General features: G+C 43.6%; 1 protein-coding gene across 5 annotated transcripts in view; it reads right to left on the reverse strand.

The window, feature by feature from the left end:
* Window positions 1-591: 591 nt before the first annotated feature.
* Window positions 592-24,368, reverse strand: part of LOC131951596 (mediator of RNA polymerase II transcription subunit 15) — an 88,254-nt gene continuing 64,477 nt past the window's right edge. The window contains exons 17-19 of one of the 5 annotated variants that reach the window (XR_009388426.1): window positions 6,510-6,607; window positions 963-1,084; window positions 592-857 (exon numbers count right to left, since the gene is read on the reverse strand). Coding sequence is in view for 2 of the 5 variants with exons in the window: in XM_059313919.1 (XP_059169902.1) it covers window positions 1,013-1,084; window positions 6,510-6,607 (170 nt within the window). In the remaining 3 variants the exon portion in view is untranslated. The other 4 variants (XR_009388425.1, XR_009388427.1, XM_059313919.1 and 1 more) reach the window with 4 other exon arrangements.

Consider the following 24,368-nt stretch of genomic DNA (forward strand, 5'->3'; position numbering starts at 1 on the left):
AGGGTGTCACCCTCCAAGTAGATGCCATCAAAACAAAAAAACAAAAAATGAGGCGACCGATGCTAGCACGTTAAGACAGATCAAATAGACTTTCCCTACAGCTAGCAGCACATGATATGACAAGGCCACTCAATTCTGAACTTGCTAATCAGACATTGTGATGCTCAATATCTGTACTTATCATGTGTAAGTGCAACATTTGTCATGTGTAACATTTGTCATCATGTGTAAGTGTAACATTTGTCATCATGTGTAAGTGTAACATTTGTCATGTGTGTTACATTTGTCGGTACACTAGAGAGACTGTATTTGGTATTTCAATTAATTAACAGGCTATCGCCAACGTGCTCACCACGCTGCAGTTAATTCAACCAGTCCAAAATAAAAGAACTGACGAATGTGTGGCGGCGAAGCTTTATGTGCCCTACTGAAAATCTAGACAAGAGAAAGAGCCCGGTGGATGGGACTCTCAACGTTTAGGCTGAGACCCACTGGCTTGATTTATTCCCTAACGCTTCCAATAATGTCTGCGTCCCACATAATGGTGTCGGCTATCTGCTAGATGACAACCACACAATCATAGAAAACACGAAACAGAAACGATATTTTTATTTGTCAAAAAAAGACATTATGGTTCAATGATTGTTGGACATTATGGTTCAATGATTGCTGGACAGCATTATGGTTCAATGATTGTTGGACATTATGGTTCAATGATTGTTGGACAGCATTATGGTTCAATGATTGCTGGACAGCATTATGGTTCAATGATTGCTGGACAGCATTATGGTTCAATGATTGTTGGACATTATGGTTCAATGATTGCTGGACAGCATTATGGTTCAATGATTGTTGGACATTATGGTTCAATGATTGCTGGACAGCATTATGGTTCAATGATTGTTGGACATTATGGTTCAATGATTGTTGGACAGCATTATGGTTCAATGATTGCTGGACAGCATTATGGTTCAATGATTGCTGGACAGGTTCTGGAACGTCCGTTGCTTGTCTAGACGAAGGTCGGATTGACCTGGGCAATGAGAGGGTTGACGGGGTCGCACGCTTTTCTTACACTCATCTCCTGGGGGAGAAATAAAAAACACGTCAGCTAAAGATACTGTCAAAAATGTGCACCCCCCCCCCACCCATACACACACAGTTGTTTTGTAAAAACGTTCAGTTTAGTAGAAATGTGCACCCCCCCACACACACACACAGTTGTGTTGTAAAAACGTTCAGTTTAGTAGAAATGTGCACCCCCCCCCCCACACACACACAAACCACCCATATAAGCTAAAGAGAACTGAAGCTAGAAAACAACAAGAGTGAGTTTGAGGGCTAAAGAAAATATTGGGAGAAGATCAAGTCACTTGTGTACCAGCTAATCGCTTGCTGTTGGCTGCTGTTTGTTTTCATATACCTGTTACAACCTTTCTCAGTTGATCATACGGTTATGACGTCATCTGATGCAGACGTTCAAAGAACATATAAATAAAATCCCAAACAGACGGTAGGTGCGTAAGCAGACACCTAAAGCCTGGAGCAGAAGTCTGGAAATCTTCTGGAAATCTTGCATGGCCGACTTGTGAGCACACGGGTAAAACCATCGAAACCTTTACAGACACCTGCTATAGTGCAGTCTCGAACCATTTGATTCGCGTGTCAGGTCAAGTGCTGGCATTTTACCTGGGCTAGTGTCACCTTATCAAGTCACGTGACCTCAGGAATAGGACTGGACAACATCAACTCAAACCAGCACAACATCAACTCAAACCAGCACAACATCAACTCAAACCAGCACAACATCAACTCAAACCAGCACAACATCAGATAGTTCCAATCAAGTAACATCAACTGGCACATACATTTGTTTATTGCACTAATGGATCTAGAGAAAGATCTATGTCCTAAGGCGGGCTTACAGAGAAAGATCTATGTCCTAAGGCGGGCTTACAGAGAAAGATCTATGTCCTAAGGCGGGCTTACAGTGAAAGATCTATGTCCTAAGGCGGGCTTACAGTGAAAGATCTATGTCCTAAGGCGGGCTTACAGAGAAAGATCTATGTCCTAAGGCGGGCTTACAGTGAAAGATCTATGTCCTAAGGCGGGCTTACAGTGAAAGATCTATGATGGGATGGAGGCAGGAAACACTGAGCGATGCCAGCGCCATCTGGCCAGACGTGCTATCGTAGGGAGAAGGTCACAGGCCTGAATGTCGAGCTCCACTAGACGCACGTCCCTATCACGTGAGCCACTATCAGACAAGTTCGACAAACGACGTGAGACACAAGATCATTTATATAGTGGGGAGAGTTGGCCATCTAATGGTGGTTGGAAGATGGGAGAGTTGGCCATCTAATGGTGGTTGGAAGATGGGAGAGTTGGCCATCTAATGGTGGTTGGAAGATAAAAGAGTTGGCCATTTAATGGTGGTTGGAAGATAAAAGAGTTGGCCATCTAATGGTGGTTGGAAGATAAAAGAGTTGGCCATCTAATGGTGGTTGGAAGATATAAGAGTTGGCCATCTAATGGTGGTTGGAAGATAAAAGAGTTGGCCATCTAATGGTGGTTGGAAGATAAGAGTTGGCCATTTAATGGTGGTTGGAAGATAAAAGAGTTGGCCATCTAATGGTGGTTGGAAGATAAAAGAGTTGGCCATCTAATGGTGGTTGGAAGATAAAAGAGATAAAATTGGAATGTTTAGGAACTTCAAACTGGGAGGACCAAACAAACAAAAATGGAATGTTTAGGAACTTCAAACTGGGAGGACCAAACAAAAAAAAATGGAATGTTTAGGAACTTCAAACTGGGAGGACCAAACAAAAAAAAATGGAATGTTTAGGAACTTCAAACTGGGAGGACCAAACAAAAAAAAAATGGAATGTTTAGGAACTTCAAACTGGGAGGACCAAACAAAAAGAAAATGGAATGTTTAGGAACTTCAAACTGGGAGGACCAAACAAAAAAAAATGGAATGTTTAGGAACTTCAAACTGGGAGGACCAAACAAAAAAATATGGAATGTTTAGGAACTTCAAACTGGGAGGACCAAACAAAAAAAATGGAATGTAGGCCGAGTGTTGAGGACGGAGGAGCTGCTGTTCACTTACTGTTAATGCTAAGCCCTTTGTCACTTTTATTCACCTACTCGTTACACTCTAACCATCACACTTTATTCCTAAACCTCACGGAACATAGCTGCACATAACACAACATATATGTGACTTTTTATCTTCTCTTCGCCCAATCTTCGGTCCCAGCTTTTCTACTCGCAGCTCTTTGGTTTTTACACAACACTATCCACAATCTCTCCCCTCCCCCCCCCCCCCCCACCTCACCCTTTCCTCAATTTTTCCCACGCAGGCCGTTAAAATAAACCAGTCCATTGTTTTTTCTTCCCGTTCAGACTGTTTGGGAAAGAAGTTAGGAAAGTGTCATTAAGTTGTTGGGATGCACAATTAGTTGCTGCTGTTTCAGGGTGTTGCTCTTCTACTAGATCCGTTGATGTGGCTTCTCAGTTGTCGCTCGTATGTCAAAGTGTAGCCTTCAACAGCTTGTATCTAAAAATATTGTATATAGGGCAGTCGTATGTCAAAGTGTAGCCTTCAACAGCTTGTATCTAAAAAATATTGTATGGAGGGCAGTCGTATGTCCATGTACTACTGTGTGGATACATATAGGGGTGTGCCTATAAGAGAAATTGTATTCATTGACAATGAATGAGAATACAAATTTGAAGATTGATCAAGGAAAAATGTCGATATCTCTATCCTAAATTGAAGCAGTCTCCGACCATTAGGCCCTGATGTTTTAAAATTGATTATTTCAGCGTCTGAAAACAATTTTTTTATAAATAAAAATACCAGGACAATCTTTATTCGATGTCAGAACATTGTCACATACATGTAGAAAAGGTTACGACATCAAAGTAGACACACACACACCACATACGACGTGAAACTAGACACACACAAAACACATACGACATCAGACTAGACACACACACCACATCAACATAAAACTAGACACACACACACACAACATATCACACAATGATCTCAAAAATTAGGAATGCAGATTGAACGTAATTCTGATGTGTGCTACCATACAATAGATCCAAGTTGAACGTAATTCTGAAGTGTGCTACCATACAATAGATCCAAGTTGAACGTAATTCTGAAGTGTGCTACCATACAATAGATCCAAGTTGAACGTAATTCTGAAGTGTGCTACCATACAATAGATCCAAGTTGAACGTAATTCTGATGTGTGCTACCATACAATAGATCCAAGTTGAACGTAATTCTGATGTGTGCTACCATACAATAGATCCAAGTTGAACGTAATTCTGATGTGTGCTACCATACAATAGATCCAAGTTGAACGTATTTCTGAAGTGTGCTACCATACAAAGGAGCTCTTGGTGCAAGAGAAATCTAGTTGGCACGTGCCCTCTGACCTCTGTGTTGGCACGTGCCCTCTGACCTCTGTGTTGGCACGTGCCCTCTGACCTCTGTGTTGGCACGTGCCCTCTGACCTCTGTGTTGGCACGTGCCCGCTGACCTCTGTGAGAACTAGGCGCTTTTGCAGGTCTAATTTGGGGAGGTGGGAATGGGAGAGTTGACCGTCTAATTTGGGGAATGGGAATAGGAGAGTTGACCGTCTAATTTTGGGAGGTGGGAATGGGAGAGTTGACCGTCTAATTTGGGGAATGGGAATAGGAGAGTTGACCGTCTAATTTGGGGAATGGGAATAGGAGAGTTGACCGTCTAATTTGGGGAATGGGAATAGGAGAGTTGACCGTCTAATTTGGGGAATGGGAATAGGAGAGTTGACCGTCTAATTTGGGGAATGGGAATAGGAGAGTTGACCGTCTAATTTTGGGAGGTGGGAATGGGAGAGTTGATCGTCTAATTTGGGGAGGTGGGAATGGGAGAGTTGACCGTCTAATTTGGGGAATGGGAATAGGAGAGTTGACCGTCTAATTTTGGGAGGTGGGAATGGGAGAGTTGATCGTCTAATTTGGGGAGGTGGGAATGGGAGAGTTGACCGTCTAATTTGGGGAATGGGAATAGGAGAGTTGACCGTCTAATTTGGGGAATGGGAATAGGAGAGTTGACCGTCTAATTTGGGGAATGGGAATAGGAGAGTTGACCGTCTAATTTGGGGAATGGGAATAGGAGAGTTGACCGTCTAATTTGGGGAATGGGAATAGGAGAGTTGACCGTCTAATTTGGGGAATGGGAATAGGAGAGTTGACCGTCTAATTTTGGGAGGTGGGAATGGGAGAGTTGATCGTCTAATTTGGGGAGGTGGGAATGGGAGAGTTGACCGTCTAATTTGGGGAATGGGAATAGGAGAGTTGACCGTCTAATTTTGGGAGGTGGGAATGGGAGAGTTGATCGTCTAATTTGGGGAGGTGGGAATGGGAGAGTTGACCGTCTAATTTGGGGAATGGGAATGGGAGAGTTGACCGTCTAATTTGGGGAGGTGGGAATGGGAGAGTTGACCGTCTAATTTGGGGAATTGGAATGGGAGAGTTGACCATCTAATTGAGGGGGGGGATGGGGTGGGAAGAGGTGACGCCATGATCATGTGTAAATGTATTTTATATAGCTTTTTACTTTTTGTATATACGAAGTATAGAGAAAGTCTTGAAATAGTGCAAAAAAAAAAATCGAGATTTTTGCCAATCTCGACGATTTACAGCTCCCTGAGTCGGAAAAACAAAGTTTTGCAATCTTGTCCGTATGTCTATATGCGTGTGTGCCTGTAAACACGATAACTTGAGTACCGTTACAGCTAGGTTGATGAAATTTCATTTATAAGTATTATATTAAAATCGTATATCTGTATCAACCTTTCAGCGATTTCTGATAACCGGAAGTGAAACTTTTTCTACTTTCAAATTTTTCAAAAGCCTATAACTTGAGTACTATTTCAGATAGATAAATGAAATTTCACATGTAAGTAAAATATCTATTTCTCTACCTTCTGAGTAAATTCCGTTGACCTGAAGTAGTAATTTACGCTATTTCTGATTTCTCAAAAAAAAAAAAAAAAAAAAAAAAAAACAAACAACGCATGTGAATTTATAAAGTACTAAAAATATTCCGCACTATTGTAAACATTTTGTTTTGCCTTCACTTGGTGTGCAATTTTTTTCCCTACGAGATTCTATTCTATTTTTAAAAGTTTAAGTAATTTAAAATGGATTAAAAATATTGTCTATTTCCCGAGTTGCCATCCCCTGTTGTTTTATATAAGAATATTCGAGAAAGTTTAGGGGAGATCACTCCCGGTTTATTGAGGATGTATTTGGACTGAACTACGACCTTTTTTTTTTTTTTGATGTATATGAAAATTAAAGAAGAACGAAAATTTTCCATTGGAATCCGTTTTGATAATTCTATTGCTATTAATCCGTTTGAATAATCCAATTCTAACTAACTCTAGCTATATCGTTAAAATAAGTGCGTCAGACAGCAGACTTGAGCGAGGACTTACCCAGGAACTTAACAACTGCGTCAGGCAGAAACGGTTGGGCATATTGGACAGATGAACAGCCAAATTCTTTTCCACGTTTTGGAAGAATTCAGTGGCATCTGCAAGTAAAGGATATAAGGCAATCGATACAGTAGCATGATGGTAGGAAGAAGAAATATTAGGTAATTATTAGATTGCTAATGGTACTCACGATATGTGAATATTGTATAGTGTGTGTGTGTGTGTTTGTGTGTGTGCATGTGTGTGTATATGTGTTTGTGTGTGTATGTGTGTGTGTGTGCATGTGTGTGTGGATGTGTGTGTGCATGTGTGTGTGTGCATGTACCCGCGTGTACAACCGGGAGCTGTCCTAGAAAAACACGAGTCACGTGGTACAGGAAGCGGGGTAAACACGCTAATCCTATTGAAACGTTTGACTGGATATCTCGGAGATTATCTCGGACTAAATGGTTCAGTCCAAATTTAGACTCGGCCATTTTCCTGCCATTCTGCCGACAATTTATAGACCACAATAGAAAGATATCAAATCTAGAAATTATCAACAATGTGAGACAGTTGGGCTGTAGATGTGAGACAGTTGGGCTGTAGATGTGAGACAGTTGGGCTGTAGATGTGAGACAGTTGGGCTGTAGATGTGAGACAGTTGGGCTGTAGATGTGAGACAGACAGTTGGGCTGTAGATGTGAGACAGTTGGGCTGTAGATGTGAGACAGACAGTTGGGCTGTAGATGTGAGACAGTTGGGCTGTAGATGTGAGACAGTTGGGCTGTAGATGTGAGACAGACAGTTGGGCTGTAGGTGTGAGACAGTTGGGCTGTAGATGTGAGACAGTTGGGCTGTAGATGTGAGACAGTTGGGCTGTAGATGTGAGACAGTTGGGCTGTAGATGTGAGACAGTTGGGCTGTAGATGTGAGACAGTTGGGCTGTAGATGTGAGACAGTTGGGCTGTAGATGTGAGACAGTTGGGCTGTAGATGTGAGACAGTTGGGCTGTAGATGTGAGACAGTTGGGCTGTAGATGTGAGACAGACAGTTGGGCTGTAGATGTGAGACAGTTGGGCTGTAGATGTGAGACAGTTGGGCTGTAGATGTGAGACAGTTGGGCTGTAGATGTGAGACAGACAGTTGGGCTGTAGATGTGAGACAGTTGGGCTGGCCAATAAGAAAGAAATCAGCAAAGAAATAATAGAGCGATCATTTGCTTTGTACAGCGGAATTGTTGATGAGACGAATGAAAAAACACTGTGTATGTCGTACATACAATCATTCACCTGCAGATCGTACATACAATCATTCACCTGCAGATCGTACATACAATCATTCACCTGCAGATCGTACATACAATCATTCCCTTAAGGTAGTTCTACCCTGTCTGCCTACCTACCTACCCACCTATCAGTCAATCTATCTATCTACTTGTTTATCTATGTATATATAATAAATACAAAAAGCTATTTGCAAATGATTTCATTGAGCGTAATTCCCTTTAACTCCATTTAAACAGACCCCATCACAAAGCGTAGATAAATTGATCAGGTTAAAAGCTCATTACCACATAAGGCTACGTCATTCGAGAGAAAAAGCATTATTTACCTAGATTTGACTCAATAGTTCACAGACGGCTCAAACGGCACAGATGACCCACTGAGGTCACACAGATGACCCACTGAGGTCACACAGATGACCTTTGACCCACTGAGGTCAATCTACAGCTGCTGGCACTGATGGCAAGAGCTGACGCACCAAACAACTGTACGACTAGGTCAATGACCTCAAAATTAGCTGTACGACTAGGTCAATGACCTTCACATTAGCTGTACGACTAGGTCAATGACCTCCACATTAGCTGTACGACTAGGTCAATGACCTCCACATTAGCTGTACGACTAGGTCAATGACCTCCACATTAGCTGTACGACTAGGTCAATGACCTCCACATTAGCTGTACGACTAGGTCAGGGGTCTCCAAACTACGGCCCGCGGGTCGGATGCGGCCCGTGAAGAAGATCTTTTTGTCCAAGGAAAAATCGTTTGTTGGTGATGGCTGAAGAACTTTGCGCAGAAAAAAATCAAAGACATGCCTGGAAGTAACTGGCCCCCGAACTAAAATGTGATAGTTAATGCGGTCCTCGGACTGAAAAGTTTGGAGACCCCGGGACTAGGTCAATGAATGACCTTCACATTAGCTGTACGACTAGGTCAATGAATGACCTTCACATTAGCTGTACGACTAGGTCAATGAATGACCTTCACATTCAAAAAAAGCTTCTACACATTTCTAGTCAAAGTCAGCAGTAGGCTGGAGAGACGTATAGTTTGCACATAATTTGTGGAGAAACGTATAGTTTACACTTATTTGTGGAGAAACGTATTGTTTGCACCTATTTGTGGAGAAATATATAGTTTACACTTATTTGTGGAGAAACGTATTGTTTGCACCTATTTTGTGGAGAAATATATAGTTTGCATCTATTGGTTAGCATGTCTGTTTTAACTAGATGATCCCTAGATAAAAGAAAGACTATTTCTTCAGTTCTAAGATTAGTACTTATGTAGAATTTAAAAAAAAATCAATCGTATTCCTGCGGAGAAAGCAAGGTATCGATCCTCCTAAGAAAACAATCAAGAGTTGTCTGCTAATGAAACATTAACGGTTGTTTTTTCAACTTCTATATGCGGCGAGAAATGACAAGCAGATCGGCTTCACTTTCCGTTCGTTGTTGCCATATGACCAGCTAGTTAACCTAGATGATCAACAACTGTGGACATGGTCAGGATAATGGTTAGACAAACTCTCACCACGAGTAGGATTAGATTCAAGGTTAGATTTAGGGTTTTTAAAGAAATATACCCTGCTGAGGTGTGTACATTATGTGATAAACCCTGCTGAGGTGTGTACATTACGTGATATACCCTGCTGAGGTGTGTACATTATGTGATATACCCTGCTGAGGTGTGTACATTATGTGATATACCCTGCTGAGGTGTGTACATTACGTGATATACCCTGCTGAGGTGTGTACATTATGTGATATACCCTGCTGAGGCGTGTACATTATGTGATATACCCAGCTGAGGTGTGTACATTATGATATAAACTGATAAGAAATGTAGACTGTGATTTAATCTTGATATGAACTAGGCTGCAATGTTTTAATACTGATCTTTTGGCGTCAGATACTGCCTATTGAATGTAAAGGCGGTGGTTAAGGTTGATTAACCTCCAGCTGCTAATTGGCTCTAGATGGCAAGAAATCTCCCTACTGCGGCCACTAATGCTAGGCTTGCTACCCTCGGCTAATGACGTCACGTGTTCACAATCACAGGCTCAAATCAAGCTCTTCAACGACAGACGACTCCAGACGACAGACGACTCCAGACGACAGACGACTCCAGACGACTCCAGACGACAGACGACTCCAGACGACTCCAGACGACAGACGACTCCAGACGACAGACGACTCCAGACGACAGACGACTCCAGACGACAGACGACTCCAGACGACTCCAGACGACTCCAGACGACTCCAGACTCCAGACGACTCCAGACGACTCCAGACGACTCCAGACGACAGACGACTCCAGACGACTCCAGACGACAGACGGCAGACGACTCCAGACGACTCCAGACGACTCCAGACGACTCCAGACGACTCCAGACGACTCCAGACGACTCCAGACGACTCCAGACGACTCCAGACGACAGACGACTCCAGACGACTCCAGACGACAGACGACTCCAGACGACAGACGACTCCAGACGACAGACGACTCCAGACGACTCCAGACGACTCCAGACGACAGACGGCAGACGACTCCAGACGACTCCAGACGGCAGACGACTCCAGACGACTCCAGACGACAGACGACTCCAGACGACAGACGACTCCAGACGACTCCAGACGACTCCAGACGACAGACGACTCCAGACGACAGACGACTCCAGACGACAGACGACTCCAGACGACAGACGACTCCAGACGACTCCAGACTCCAGACGACTCCAGACGACTCCAGACGACTCCAGACGACAGACGACTCCAGACGACAGACGACTCCAGACGACAGACGACTCCAGACGACTCCAGACGACTCCAGACGACAGACGACTCCAGACGACTCCAGACGACAGACGACTCCAGACGACTCCAGACGACAGACGACTCCAGACGACAGACGACTCCAGACGACTCCAGACGACTCCAGACGACTCCAGACGACAGACGACTCCAGACGACAGACGACTCCAGACGACTCCAGACTCCAGACGACTCCAGACGACTCCAGACGACTCCAGACGACAGACGACTCCAGACGACAGACGACTCCAGACGACAGACGACTCCAGACGACTCCAGACGACTCCAGACGACAGACGACTCCAGACGACAGACGACTCCAGACGACTCCAGACGACAGACGACTCCAGACGACAGACGACTCCAGACGACTCCAGACGACTCCAGACGACAGACGACTCCAGACGACTCCAGACGACTCCAGACGACAGACGACTCCAGACGACTCCAGACGACTCCAGACGACAGACGACTCCAGACGACAGACGACTCCAGAGAACAAACACTCAAGCTATCTCGGTTCCACTCTAGACTAAAGCTGGCAATCTTAGCGCCACTAACAGCCAATCTTAGCGCCACTAACAGCCAATCTTAGCGCCACTAACAGGCAATCTTAGCGCCACTAACAGCCAATCTTAGCGCCACTAACAGCCAATCTTAGCGCCACTAACAGGCAATCTTAGCGCCACTAACAGCCAATCTTAGCGCCACTAACAGCCAATCTTAGCGCCACTAACAGCCAATCTAAGCGCCACTAACAGCCAATCTTAGACCCATTTCGGCGTCTGAGTCAAGCTTCCCGTCTCCCCAATATATATATACTAGGCATGCTGCCCAGCTTCACTTAGGCTTTCGAAAACATTGAGAATTTGAATGCTTAATTAATTCGCCCATATAAGGCGCCGGTCAGTCGAGGTCAGTTTTGACCCCCTCATCGTATACTTTTCGGCCAACCGGCCCCCGTGTTCTGTCGCCCAAGGCAAGATCCTGCCAAATTTGAAGCGCCTGCGGCGCCGGGAAGTGCCCTATCGGGCACCCGACAACTTAGCTTTATATATTATAGAGATTAGCAAATTGCATAGATAAACAAAGATTTCAATAAATTAATAAAGGCCTGAAATACTTTAGATGATCTAGAATCTCTAGATCTAGAATCTCTAGATCTAGAATCCAAATAGATAAAATAATTTTTTTAAGTTTAGGCCGAGAAAATCGTATTGTATACATTTCATAGCGTACTTAGCTCTAAATCATATTTGAATGAAATAGTTCATTTCTTTTTATTCTAAACTCGGAAGATGACGTCATCAGTTTCGTGCTCTTTTTTTTAGTGTAAACAATAACGACGTCATTGTTAAATGCGTTCTTGTCCAAAGTTTAAACACTTTTCCGGTTGCATAAATAATACTGTTTCTCTACATTCGAATACGCCTTTATTTTTTATTTTTCTTCTTTAAATAAAATTGTGGTTATACATTTAAAACATCTAACATATTATTTTCAACAAAAGTCCGTATAAAGTTCTTCATATGTCGCTGCAGATTCTGACGTGATGTCCGGCGAAAATATTTTGCGGACAGAGAGAGAGAAGAGCGCACATGGCCTTTTATATATTAGGATATATATATATATATATATATATATATATATATATATATATATATATATATACAAACATATACATATATACACGCACGCACACATATATACATTAATGTGGGTGTGCGTGCGTGCATGACGGTCCGGAAAAGAGTTTTATTAATAACGGAGAGTTTATGGTCCATATTTTGGTCGTGTCTTAGTCTCATCTCGAAAAAAGTAAATGCTAGCTTTGTATTCTGCCCATTATGGAAGCAGCAGAAGTGGTCACGTAGTGCTACTTCACTGGATTCAAACTACACCATTCACATTAAGGGCTTGCTATCAAACACGTAAACCAACTATCCTCTTGGGTACAATTTACTAATTTCATAGTAGAAAAGTTTTGAGGTAAAAAACTATTGAAAGCCTGGTTGTATTTTGTCTCCTTATCGGTGCACCTCAGAAACGGCCCGGGACAAATCGACCGTCAAAATAGCTCCGTCAAAAGGGCCCCGACTTATTGGCTCGCGTCAAATGGGCTCCCGTCATAATGACTCGCGACAAAAAGGCTCCCGACATATTGGCTCCCGACATAAGGGCTCATGACATATTGGCTACCGACAAAAGGGCTCCCGATATATTGGCTCCAGACAAATGAATCGTATTACCACTATTGGCATAAAAGTAACCATTTTGTCCTACATCCACTACCACTATAACCTCTTTTAAATGGATGCATGAAATTGTTTTTCATGAACCAACATCGATTCACAAACAAATAAAGCCCTTAACAGCTAAATTCCACCAATTCCAAATTTGTGATAATGTTTAATTTACAACAGAAAATATATGTTGCTTAAAAGCGAGCACAGAAGTGTAAATGTATGATATACATTATGTTTACAGGATAACGACATTTTGTTTTGGTAACCTACAAACTTACTGCAGGTAGGGATGTACAGGGTGGACCCTTCTCCCCACACACTGAGTTGGAACAGCCTAAAACTGACTCAATTATGGAAGTCATAGATAGATGACCCTTAAATTAAAACATACTATTTCTTATAATAGATAAACTATTATAAAAATAAGGCTTGACGAACAAGAGATGCATACGTTGTATTACATAAGAGTGTTGGATAAGCTAACTCAAAGAATATTGACCAAGGGGTCCCACTGGCAGGTGTCATATTCAATTAGACCGTTTGACCGGGACACTGTCTGAAGCAACATTGGTGTTTTCTAGCTGTTAACCTTTACCTAAACCTGGGTCAATACAATTTACATTGGCGAAAAAGCACCCCCCCCCCCCCCCCCCCGTATTTGTTGGAAAAAGTTGAAGGGTTTGACACAATAAAGGTAAACAAAAAAATAGCGAAATCAATACGCAAGTCTTGTAGCCCTTTATCCCTTTATTTTCTTATATATGTATCATTCAATACTTGAGCTCTAATTGAGCTTTTTAATATTTTGTCCATCACTTATGGCGTTCCCCTAAGCGTTAGCGTCCGGGGCGATAGCCCCCTCCCTAACTACGTCACTAGCGCCACATACAATGGTGACCGTGTAAAATCGCATTTGACCAAAAATGTAAAAAAAAATGTTTGGGAAAAAAAAACAAAGAAGCGTGTGACAAAATAAAAAAAAAAGATGGCGCCTGTCCTCTGCTAATTTAGCGCGAGCTGATGGGCGCGATCAGCTGACTCTCTGATTGGTCAATATTAAAACGGATCGCTCGACATGGGTATAAATCCCAGAGCTGAGTGACGCGATTCGATGCTGTCGCATTTCACTTGTCTGCTTGCATCTTGGGATTTGAGTACATTCACAGGAGATAGAACATGGCCAAATATTTTCGTCCTTTTCTTTTCGCGGTATTCATTCTCTGCTTTGTGAAAGGTTTGTATGTGTTAACAGTGGCTCAGCTCGTTCTTCAAGGGGAGGGGCACACAATATACAGGCAAGAGGGGGGGGGGGGGGGTGGGGGTGGCAAGCATATAGGGCCAGGGGGCACACAATAAAAGGGTAGGGGAGGGGCAACATACAGGGGCAGGGGGAAATTGATATAGGGGCAGGGGGCACACAATATCCGTGCAAGGGGCGCGCCATCTAGGTCCAATACAACACATTTAGCACAATGTGAACTACAAAATATTACTACATCCTTTTTTTTTTTACTTTCTCGTATACGGAGTATAGAGGAAGTATTTTAATCGTGCACAAAAATCACATGACATTTTGACAGTTTTCATCGTTTTACACCTCAGTCCTTCATCATATAGGGGACTTATTTTAAACGGGCAAAATAATAAATGCAGATTTATCAAAATTTCAACGTTCTATGCGTAATCGAGTCGGAAAAACCGGACTTTGCTATTCCGTCCGTATGTCTGTGTGTATGTGTCTGTAAACACTATAACTTGAGTACCGTTACAGCTAGGTTGATGAAATTTCATGTACAAGTATTATATCAAATTTGTAATTCTGTATCAACTTTTCAGCGATTTCCGTTAACTGGAAGTGGAACTTATTCTACTTTTCATTTTTCAAAAGCCTATAACTTGACTACAATTTTAGGGTCGGGGTGGTCGAGTCGGTAAAGCTCATAGTTGCTAAACCGAAAAGTCTCGAGTTCGAACCCTCGGGCAGATGAGGTTCGTTAGCTGGGGACAGCCACTCTTCTAGGAGAGACAACTCCAAAATCAAACAACTGCTGCCTTGTAGTTTGTTCTTGGTTGGACAAAGCAACCTGAAAAGAAAAGCAGCCTGAAATCGGATCAATGGCCTCAGTGGCGCATAACCAGTTGATGCATAATGCTTAATTGTGTCGAGTCGGCAAAGCTCATGGTTGTTAAATTCGAAAAAGTCTCGAGTTCAAACCCTCTGGCAAATAAGGCTCGATCCCCTCCAACACTAAAAATTAAAAACGAAGAAGACTACTATTTTAGATAGATAAACGAAATTTTACAAATAAGTAAAACATTTGATTTTCTGCCTTCTGTCAAGTTTTTCCGTTGACCGGAGTAGTAAGTTATAGGCTTTTGAAACATTCAAAGTATAAAAAGTTCCGGTTATCGGAAATCGCTCAAAAGTTAATACGGATCTACGATATTGATATAATACTTATATTTCATCAACCTAGCTGTAACGGTACTCAAGCCTTATTTTTATAATAGTTTATCTATTATAAGAAATAGTATGTTTTAATTTGATTTTCTGCCTTCTGTCAAGTTTTTCCGTTGACCGGAGTAGTAAGTTATAGGCTTTTGAAACATTCAAAGTATAAAAAGTTCCGGTTATCGGAAATCGCTCAAAAGTTAATACGGATCTACGATATTGATATAATACTTATATTTCATCAACCTAGCTGTAACGGTACTCAAGTTATCGTGTTTACACATACGGACAAGATTGCAAAACTATGTTTTTCCGACTTAGGGAGCCCTAATGCACGATTACAAGACTCTTTATACTTCGTGTATAAGAGAAAGTAAAAATCGAATATATTAGAATATTCGAGAAAGTTTAGGGGAAATCACTCCCGGTTTATTCTACGAGATTCTATTTTTTAAAGTTTAAGTAATTAAAAATGGATTAAAAATCATGTCTATATCCCGAGTTGCCATACCCGGAGTGCCATATAAGAATATTCGAGAAATTTTAGGGGAGATCACTCCCGTTTTTCTTTTTCGAGCTGACAATTTCAAACATACTAATGTACTTACAAAATGGGTGCCGTTCCGAGACAATAAATCTATCTTTGACAGAAACCTGCCTCATAATATTGCCGTAATTGGGTTTGATACTTATCTCTCCATACTTACAAATCTACGAATACATACATTTTAGGAACTTTGAGGAACAGAGTAGAGCATATCTTGCAGATGTATTAGAATAGCAAAATAGGCTTAAATTCCAGAGAATTGAAGCAATTATTATCGGGAGGGGGGGGGGGGGGGAGTTAAATCATCGCATTCAAATAATCAAATATAATTTAATATAAAATTATTTCAATACAAAAACTGTATTTTATTTTTAAAAATATGATCGTATCGCCTTCATAGATGAGCCAAGTTGGTTGTCCGCTTGTTCAAATCTCGACGTTCTAAGCGGACCCAGCTCGCAGTGCTGCTGGTTCGGAACACATTCAGACTGACGTGACAAGTTATGTTAGACCCATGACCATGTTTTCTTGTACACAGACATTCAGACTGACGTGACAAGTTATGTTAGACCCGTGACCATATTTTCTTGTACACAGACATTCAGACTGACGTGACAATCAAGTTATGTTAGACCCGTGATCATGTTTTCTTGTACACAGACATTCAGACTGACGTGACAAGTTATGTTAGACCCGTGACCATGTTTTCTTGTACACAGACATTCAGACTGACGTGACAAGTTATGTTAGACCCGTGACCATGTTTTCTTGTACACAGACATTCAGACTGACGTGATAATCAAGTTATGTTAGACCCGTGACCATGTTTTCTTGTACACAGACATTCAGACTGACGTGACAAGTTATGTTAGACCCGTGACCATGTTTTCTTGTACACAGACATTCAGACTGACGTGACAAGTTATGTTAGACCCGTGACCATATTTTCTTGTACACAGACATTCAGACTGACGTGACAATCAAGTTATGTTAGACCCGTGATCATGTTTTCTTGTACACAGACCTTCAGACTGACGTTACAAGTTATGTTAGACCCATGACCATGTTTTCTTGTACACAGACATTCAGACTGACGTGACAATCAAGTTATGTTAGACCCATGACCATGTTTTCTTGTACACAGACATTCAGACTGACGTGACAATCAAGCTATGTTAGACCCGTGACCATGTTTTCTTGTACACAGACATTCAGACTGACGTGACAAGTTATGTTAGACCCATGACCATGTTTTCTTGTACACAGACATTCAGACTGACGTGACAAGTTATGTTAGACCCGTGACCATGTTTTCTTGTACACAGACATACAGACTGACGTGACAAGTTATGTTAGACCCGTGACCATGTCTTCTTGTACACAGACATTCAGACTGACGTGACAAGTTATGTTAGACCCATGACCATGTTTTCTTGTACACAGACATTCAGACTGACGTGACAAGTTATGTTAGACCCGTGACCATGTTTTCTTGTACACAGACATTCAGACTGACGTGACAATCAAGTTATGTTAGACCCATGACCATGTTTTCTTGTACACAGACATTCAGACTGACGTGACAAGTTATGTTAGACCCGTGACCATGTTTTCTTGTACACAGACATTCAGACTGACGTGACAATCAAGTTATGTTAGACCCGTGACCATGTTTTCTTGTACACAGACATTCAGACTGACGTGACAAGTTATGTTAGACCCATGAACATGTTTTCTTGTACACAGACATTCAGACTGACGTGACAAGTTATGTTAGACCCGTGATCATGTTTTCTTGTACACAGACATTCAGACTGACGTGACAAGTTATGTTAGACCCGTGACCATGTTTTCTTGTACACAGACATTCAGACTGACGTGACAAGTTATGTTAGACCCATGACCATGTTTTCTTGTACACAGACATTCAGACTGACGTGACAAGTTATGTTAGACCCATGAACATGTTTTCTTGTACACAGACATTCAGACTGACGTGACAATCAAGTTATGTTAGACCCGTGACCATATTTTCTTGTACACAGACATTCAGACTGACGTGACAATCAAGTTATGTTAGACCCGTGACCATGTTTTCTTGTACACAGACATTCAGACTGACGTGACAATCAAGTTATGTTAGACCCGTGACCATGTTTTCTTGTACACAGACATTCAGACTGACGTGACAATCAAGTTATGTTAGACCCGTGACCATGTTTTCTTGTACACAGACATTCAGACTGACGTGACAAGTTATGTTAGACCCATGACCATGTTTTCTTGTACACAGACATTCAGACTGACGTGACAAGTTATGTTAGACCCGTGATCATGTTTTCTTGCACACAGACATTCAGACTGACGTGACAAGTTATGTTAGACCCGTGACCATGTTTTCTTGTACACAGACATTCAGACTGACGTGACAAGTTATGTTAGACCCGTGACCATATTTTCTTGTACATAGACATTCAGACTGACGTGACAAGTTATGTTAGACCCATGAACATGTTTTCTTGTACACAGACATTCAGACTGACGTGACAATCAAGTTATGTTAGACCCGTGACCATGTCTTCTTGTACACAGACATTCAGACTGACGTGACAATCAAGTTATGTTAGACCCGTGACCATGTTTTCTTGTACACAGACATTCAGACTGACGTGACAAGTTATGTTAGACCCGTGACCATGTTTTCTTGTACACAGACATTCAGACTGACGTGACAATCAAGTTATGTTAGACCCGTGACCATGTTTTCTTGTACACAGACATTCAGACTGACGTGACAATCAAGTTATGTTAGACCCGTGACCATGTTTTCTTGTACACAGACATTCAGACTGACGTGACAAGTTATGTTAGACCCATGACCATGTTTTCTTGTACACAGACATTCAGACTGACGTGACAAGTTATGTTAGACCCGTGATCATGTTTTCTTGCACACAGACATTCAGACTGACGTGACAAGTTATGTTAGACCCGTGACCATGTTTTCTTGTACACAGACATTCAGACTGACGTGACAAGTTATGTTAGACCCGTGACCATATTTTCTTGTACATAGACATTCAGACTGACGTGACAAGTTATGTTAGACCCATGAACATGTTTTCTTGTACACAGACATTCAGACTGACGTGACAATCAAGTTATGTTAGACCCGTGACCATGTCTTCTTGTACACAGACATTCAGACTGACGTGACAATCAAGTTATGTTAGACCCGTGACCATGTTTTCTTGTACACAGACATTCAGACTGACGTGACAATCAAGTTATGTTAGACCCGTGACCATGTTTTCTTGTACAGTGACATTTTCTTGACATAGACGTTCTTTCAAAGAGCTGTGTCTCTATCTAACGTGTATTGATGTAGACGTTCTATCAAAGAACTGTGTCTCTATATGCCATGTATTGATGTAGACGTTCTATCAAAGAACTGTGTCTCTATCTAACGTGTATTGATGTAGACGTTCTATCAAAGAACTGTGTCCCTATATGCCATGTATTGATGTAGACGTTCTATCAAAGAACTGTGTCTCTATATGCCATGTATTGATGTAGACGTTCTATCAAAGAACTGTGTCTCTATCTAACGTGTATTGATGTAGACGTTCTATCAAAGAACTGTGTCTCTATCTAACGTGTATTGATGTAGACGTTCTATCAAAGAACTGTGTCTCTATATGCCATGTATTGATGTAGACGTTCTATCAAAGAACTGTGTCTCTATCTAACGTGTATTGATGTAGACGTTCTATCAAAGAACTGTCTCTATCTAACGTGCATTGATGTAGACGTTCTATCAAAGAACTCTGTCTCTATCTAACGTGTATTGATGTAGACGTTCTATCAAAGAACTGTCTCTATCTAACGTGTATTGATGTAGACGTTCTATCAAAGAACTGTGTCTCTATATGCCATGTATTGATGTAGACGTTCTATCAAAGAACTCTGTCTCTATCTAACGTGTATTGATGTAGACGTTCTATCAAAGAACTGTCTCTATCTAACGTGTATTGATGTAGACGTTCTATCAAAGAACTGTCTCTATCTAACGTGTATTGATGTAGACGTTCTATCAAAGAACTGTGTCTCTATATGCCATGTATTGATGTAGACGTTCTATCAAAGAACTGTGTCCCTATATGCCATGTATTGATGTAGACGTTCTATCAAAGAACTGTGTCTCTATCTAACGTGTATTGATGTAGACGTTCTATCAAAGAACTGTGTCTCTATCTAACGTGTATTGTTGTAGACGTTCTATCAAAGAACTGTGTCTCTATCTAACGTGTATTGATGTAGACGTTCTATCAAAGAACTGTCTCTATCTAACGTGCATTGATGTAGACGTGCTATCAAAGAACCGTGTCTCTATCTAACGTGTATTGTTGCAGGGTTGGTCGTACGACGTAAGACGGATGATTTCCCACTGGTGGAGTGTCACCGCTCGGATATTGATCTTTTATTTATTGCCGATGCTGGCACTGCCACGCCCAAGACATTGGGGTTTGACCACTACATCAAGCAGATGCGCTTCTTCTCCCAACTTCTTGATGTCTTCCTCCCGGCCGGTGAAGACAGGCTGACGAGGCTGAGAGTGGCCGTGATCGCCTCCACTATTGCTGGCAGCTACCCGTACTACAAGCCGCGCATGAACATGCGGGTCGACTTTAACCAGTTCACGGAAAAAACAAGCTTGCAAAGCTTCCTGTTAGCGGATAACGTCGAAGCAGTTCCGGTGTCCTTCCCCATTTCTGCCGCCTTATACGCTATGCAAGATTTGTTTAACGACGCAGCGCTCGGGTCCCGACCAGACGCCCAGCATGTGCTCATCATGGTAGTCAATGGAGCTAAGCCCCTTCAGATCAACCCCAATGATGACCTGAAGGCGTTCAACTCCACTTCCGTGAAGATGCTGGTCTTGCTGGTCGGATCAGAGTCTGGTGTACACATCATGTCCATTTTCCCTAGCAACAACCTGGTCGAGGTCACGTCGTTTGACGACATGATGCAGAACCAAATGATACCCATCATGCTTTGTCTGCAGTGCTACAACGACTGGTTCCGGTACAAGGCCAACAAGGACGAGGAGAGCATACCAAACATCTCGTGCTACCGGCTGCTCTACAGCCAGCAGGAGATCAACTGGGTCCAGGCGGGCGAGCAGTGTTTGGCAGCTGAGTCCGAGCTGGTCTCTATAGAGACCAAAGAAGAGTTAAGTTTCCTGCGAGAAACTCTGCCCTCCAAGATACACGAGCTGAGCAACTTTACGGGAGACTCGAATGACTCGGTGGATATTTTTATCGGCTTGAAGCGGGACACGAGCAGCTACGGTCAAAGGTTCAGGTGGATCAACGACCTGCCGCTGGCATACACCGCCTGGAATGTGGGCGAGCCTTTAGGGGGGCATATTCAGGGCTGTGCCGTCTGGAACTTCAATGTCAGCCTGTATAGTCAGGGGCTTGACAAAGACAGCATTTCATCCGCGCTTAAGGATATACAGAACAGGAGCGAGTACCAGAGTCCCAGTGATGGCTGGTACAGTATCGGCTGTGGCTACAGAAACGCTAAATACTACATGTGTGAATCTAAGAAACCGCCATCTTTTAGAGAGGGTAAAATGCCCAACTTAACCAAAGCCAGCGAGCACAAAGTCTTAGCTGCTGTGTCGAGGGGCGAACTAGGTCTAGCCACGAGCTACAGCGAGACGTTCGGCTACATGACGTCACTGGTGGCCACATCCAGCATAGCTCACTCTGACGACAGGCCCATGCTCTTCACGGTTCTGCTCAACCACAGCTACAGCAGCCGTCTCCCGTCCACGGAGCTGCTCCTGTTTCCCTGCGGGGACACGGCCAATACCAAGGTGCCGTACGCCCAGGTCTGTGACCATGTCGCCCAGTGCCAGAACAAACGGGACGAGCTCATCTGCAACTACCGAAAGTGTGACGTCATGAACGAGTTCACCTGCACCTCTGGTCAGTGTGTGCCGCTGGACGCGCAGTGTGACCTGTTCCCAGACTGTGTTGACCAAAGCGACGAGGATAAATGCATCAAATGTCGGAACGGACTCTGTCATGACGGCCGATGCCTGCCCAAACACTGGTTTGCTGATGGGGAAGTCGACTGTAACGCCTGCACATCCAGGGGGGATCTCAAGGCAGAAATGCAATCTGTGCCAGACATGAACATAGCCAACTGTGTCTTTACCTGCAACCGTACCCAGTGCACGTATGAATCAATGCTAGGTGACGGGGTCATTGACTGTACGGGGCCGGAAGGTCCACTGGACGAAACGCTGGGCAGCCTTGAACCAAGCACCTGCTACTTGCCCATAGACAACGAGACCACGCTTTACAACAACTGGGCCCCGAGATGTGTCTATTATAAGGACAGGTACGACGGTCTTCTGGGCTGTAGGGATCTCATCCATCTACAAAACTGTGACCAATACATCTGTAGCGAAGGCTACATCAAATGTCCCGACTCCTACTGCATACCAATACACTACGTGGCTAACGGGGTGTACGACTGCCCGAATGGAGAAGACGAAATGGCGCCGCTTGACTGCACGGGAAACTTCCAATGTTATTCTTCGAAAATCTGCCTCCACCCAGACAACGTGTGTGATGGCCATCCGCACTGCCCGCAGGGGGACGACGAAATCAACTGTCACGTGACCTGCCGCCCTGGCTTTGTGTGTCTGGCTGGGGTAGTTGTGCTCAAAGATTACGATCTCTCTATCCCACTCACTGACCTCAGCTTCATAGATCCACGAACTCGCTATCTCGATCTCTCCGGTGTAAACATATCCACCGTTTTTCCCGAATTCCCCAAAGGCCATTTCTATAACCTTTTAGAGATGTACCTATCTCACTGTGGCATAACCCACGTGGACGCTGTGACGTATTCACAAAACGACATGTGGTCGGTGATTGAAGCTGACCTGAGCAGCAACGAGATCACGGGTATCGGCGTGACGAGCATCTTCCGCTACATGGTGAGCCTCAAGTCCCTGAACCTGAGCATGAACCTGGGCCTGAGCTACCTGCACCCGGACACCTTCAACACGTACGGCACCACGTCCCAGCTGACCCGGCTCGACCTCTCCTACACCAGCATCGCCTCCCTACACTACACTCTTCTCATGCCCCTGGTCAACCTCGAGGTGCTCATCCTTCGCGCCACTAAAATAGTCGACATGGTGCCGGGAATGTTCCCTGAGGACTTTGTCCTGCAGGTGTTGGACATCCGTCAAATAGACATCCAACACGTGTACGCTGAGACCTTCAAATACCTGACCGTCAAGTCCAACATGTATACGGACAGCTTCAAGCTCTGCTGCCCACAGCTTCACAGCGAGAAAACGCCCAGGTATGTCTGTGACTCCCCGCCCGATCCCTTCTCGTCTTGTTCTGACCTGATGGAGGAGCCCATTCTACGAGTGCTTCTCTGGGTCTTTGGCTTCTTGGCAGTAGCGGGGAACGTTCTCGTCATCGTGTACCGACTGACTTACGACAGAAACATTCTCAAGATGGCCTATGGTCACTTTGTGATGCACCTGAGCGTGTCCGACATGTTCATGGGCCTGTACTTGTTGATCGTGGCCTCGGCTGACACCTACTACCGAGGCTCCTATGTCTGGAACGAGATGGAGTGGAGGAACAGCGTGGCGTGTAAGGCCGCTGGCTTCCTGTCCACCATGTCCAGCGAAGTCTCCACCTTCTACATCTTTCTCATTACAGTTGACCGGTTCCTGGTTATCCGGTTTCCGTTTGGTCAGCTGAAGATGTCCGGCCCGCTGATCCTCGTGTGCTGCGTCTTGGCCTGGGTGTGTGGCGTGACCATAGCACTGATCCCCTTCTTGCCGCCCTTCAAACACTGGACGACCTACTGCTCCAATGGCTTGTGTCTGGCACTGCCGCTCTTCACTCGCAGACTGGCGGGCTGGGAGTTTTCCAGCATTGTTTTCATCTTCCTCAACCTCTTTCTCTTTATCATAATAGCTATGGGTCAGTTCATCATCTACCGGACAATGTCTAAGATGAGGATGGGTCATGGAGCCGTGAGCAACACCAACAACAGGCGAGTGCAGGACTACGCCGTGGCCAAACACCTGTCCATCATCGCCATCACAAACTTCTTCTGTTGGTTCCCTATCGGCGTCATGGGCTTGCTGGCCCTGGCCGGCTACAACCTCGGCATCCAGGCCTACGCCTGGTCTGCCGTCATGATCATGCCGATGAATTCAGCCATCAACCCCTTCATCTACACCATACCAGCCTTAATGCAGCGGTGGTCAGAATTTATTTTTAAGATTTCACGCGATGATTCCTCACGTGCCAATACACAATAACAGAGAATGAGAGATAGTCGAGTTGCTTGTACCAAGGCAACAGCTGTACCCAGCACATTCAGAACCAACGCAGGCCTAGCTATGGGAGCATGGCCATGTTTGCATATTGCGCCAACTAACAATAACAAGTCTAGTCCACCATCCCTTACTACTTCACACAT

Source organism: Physella acuta, unplaced genomic scaffold, assembly GCF_028476545.2.
Source record: "Physella acuta isolate Inbredline_101_S28 unplaced genomic scaffold, ASM2847654v3 ptg000814l, whole genome shotgun sequence".
NCBI lineage: Eukaryota > Metazoa > Mollusca > Gastropoda > Physidae > Physella > Physella acuta.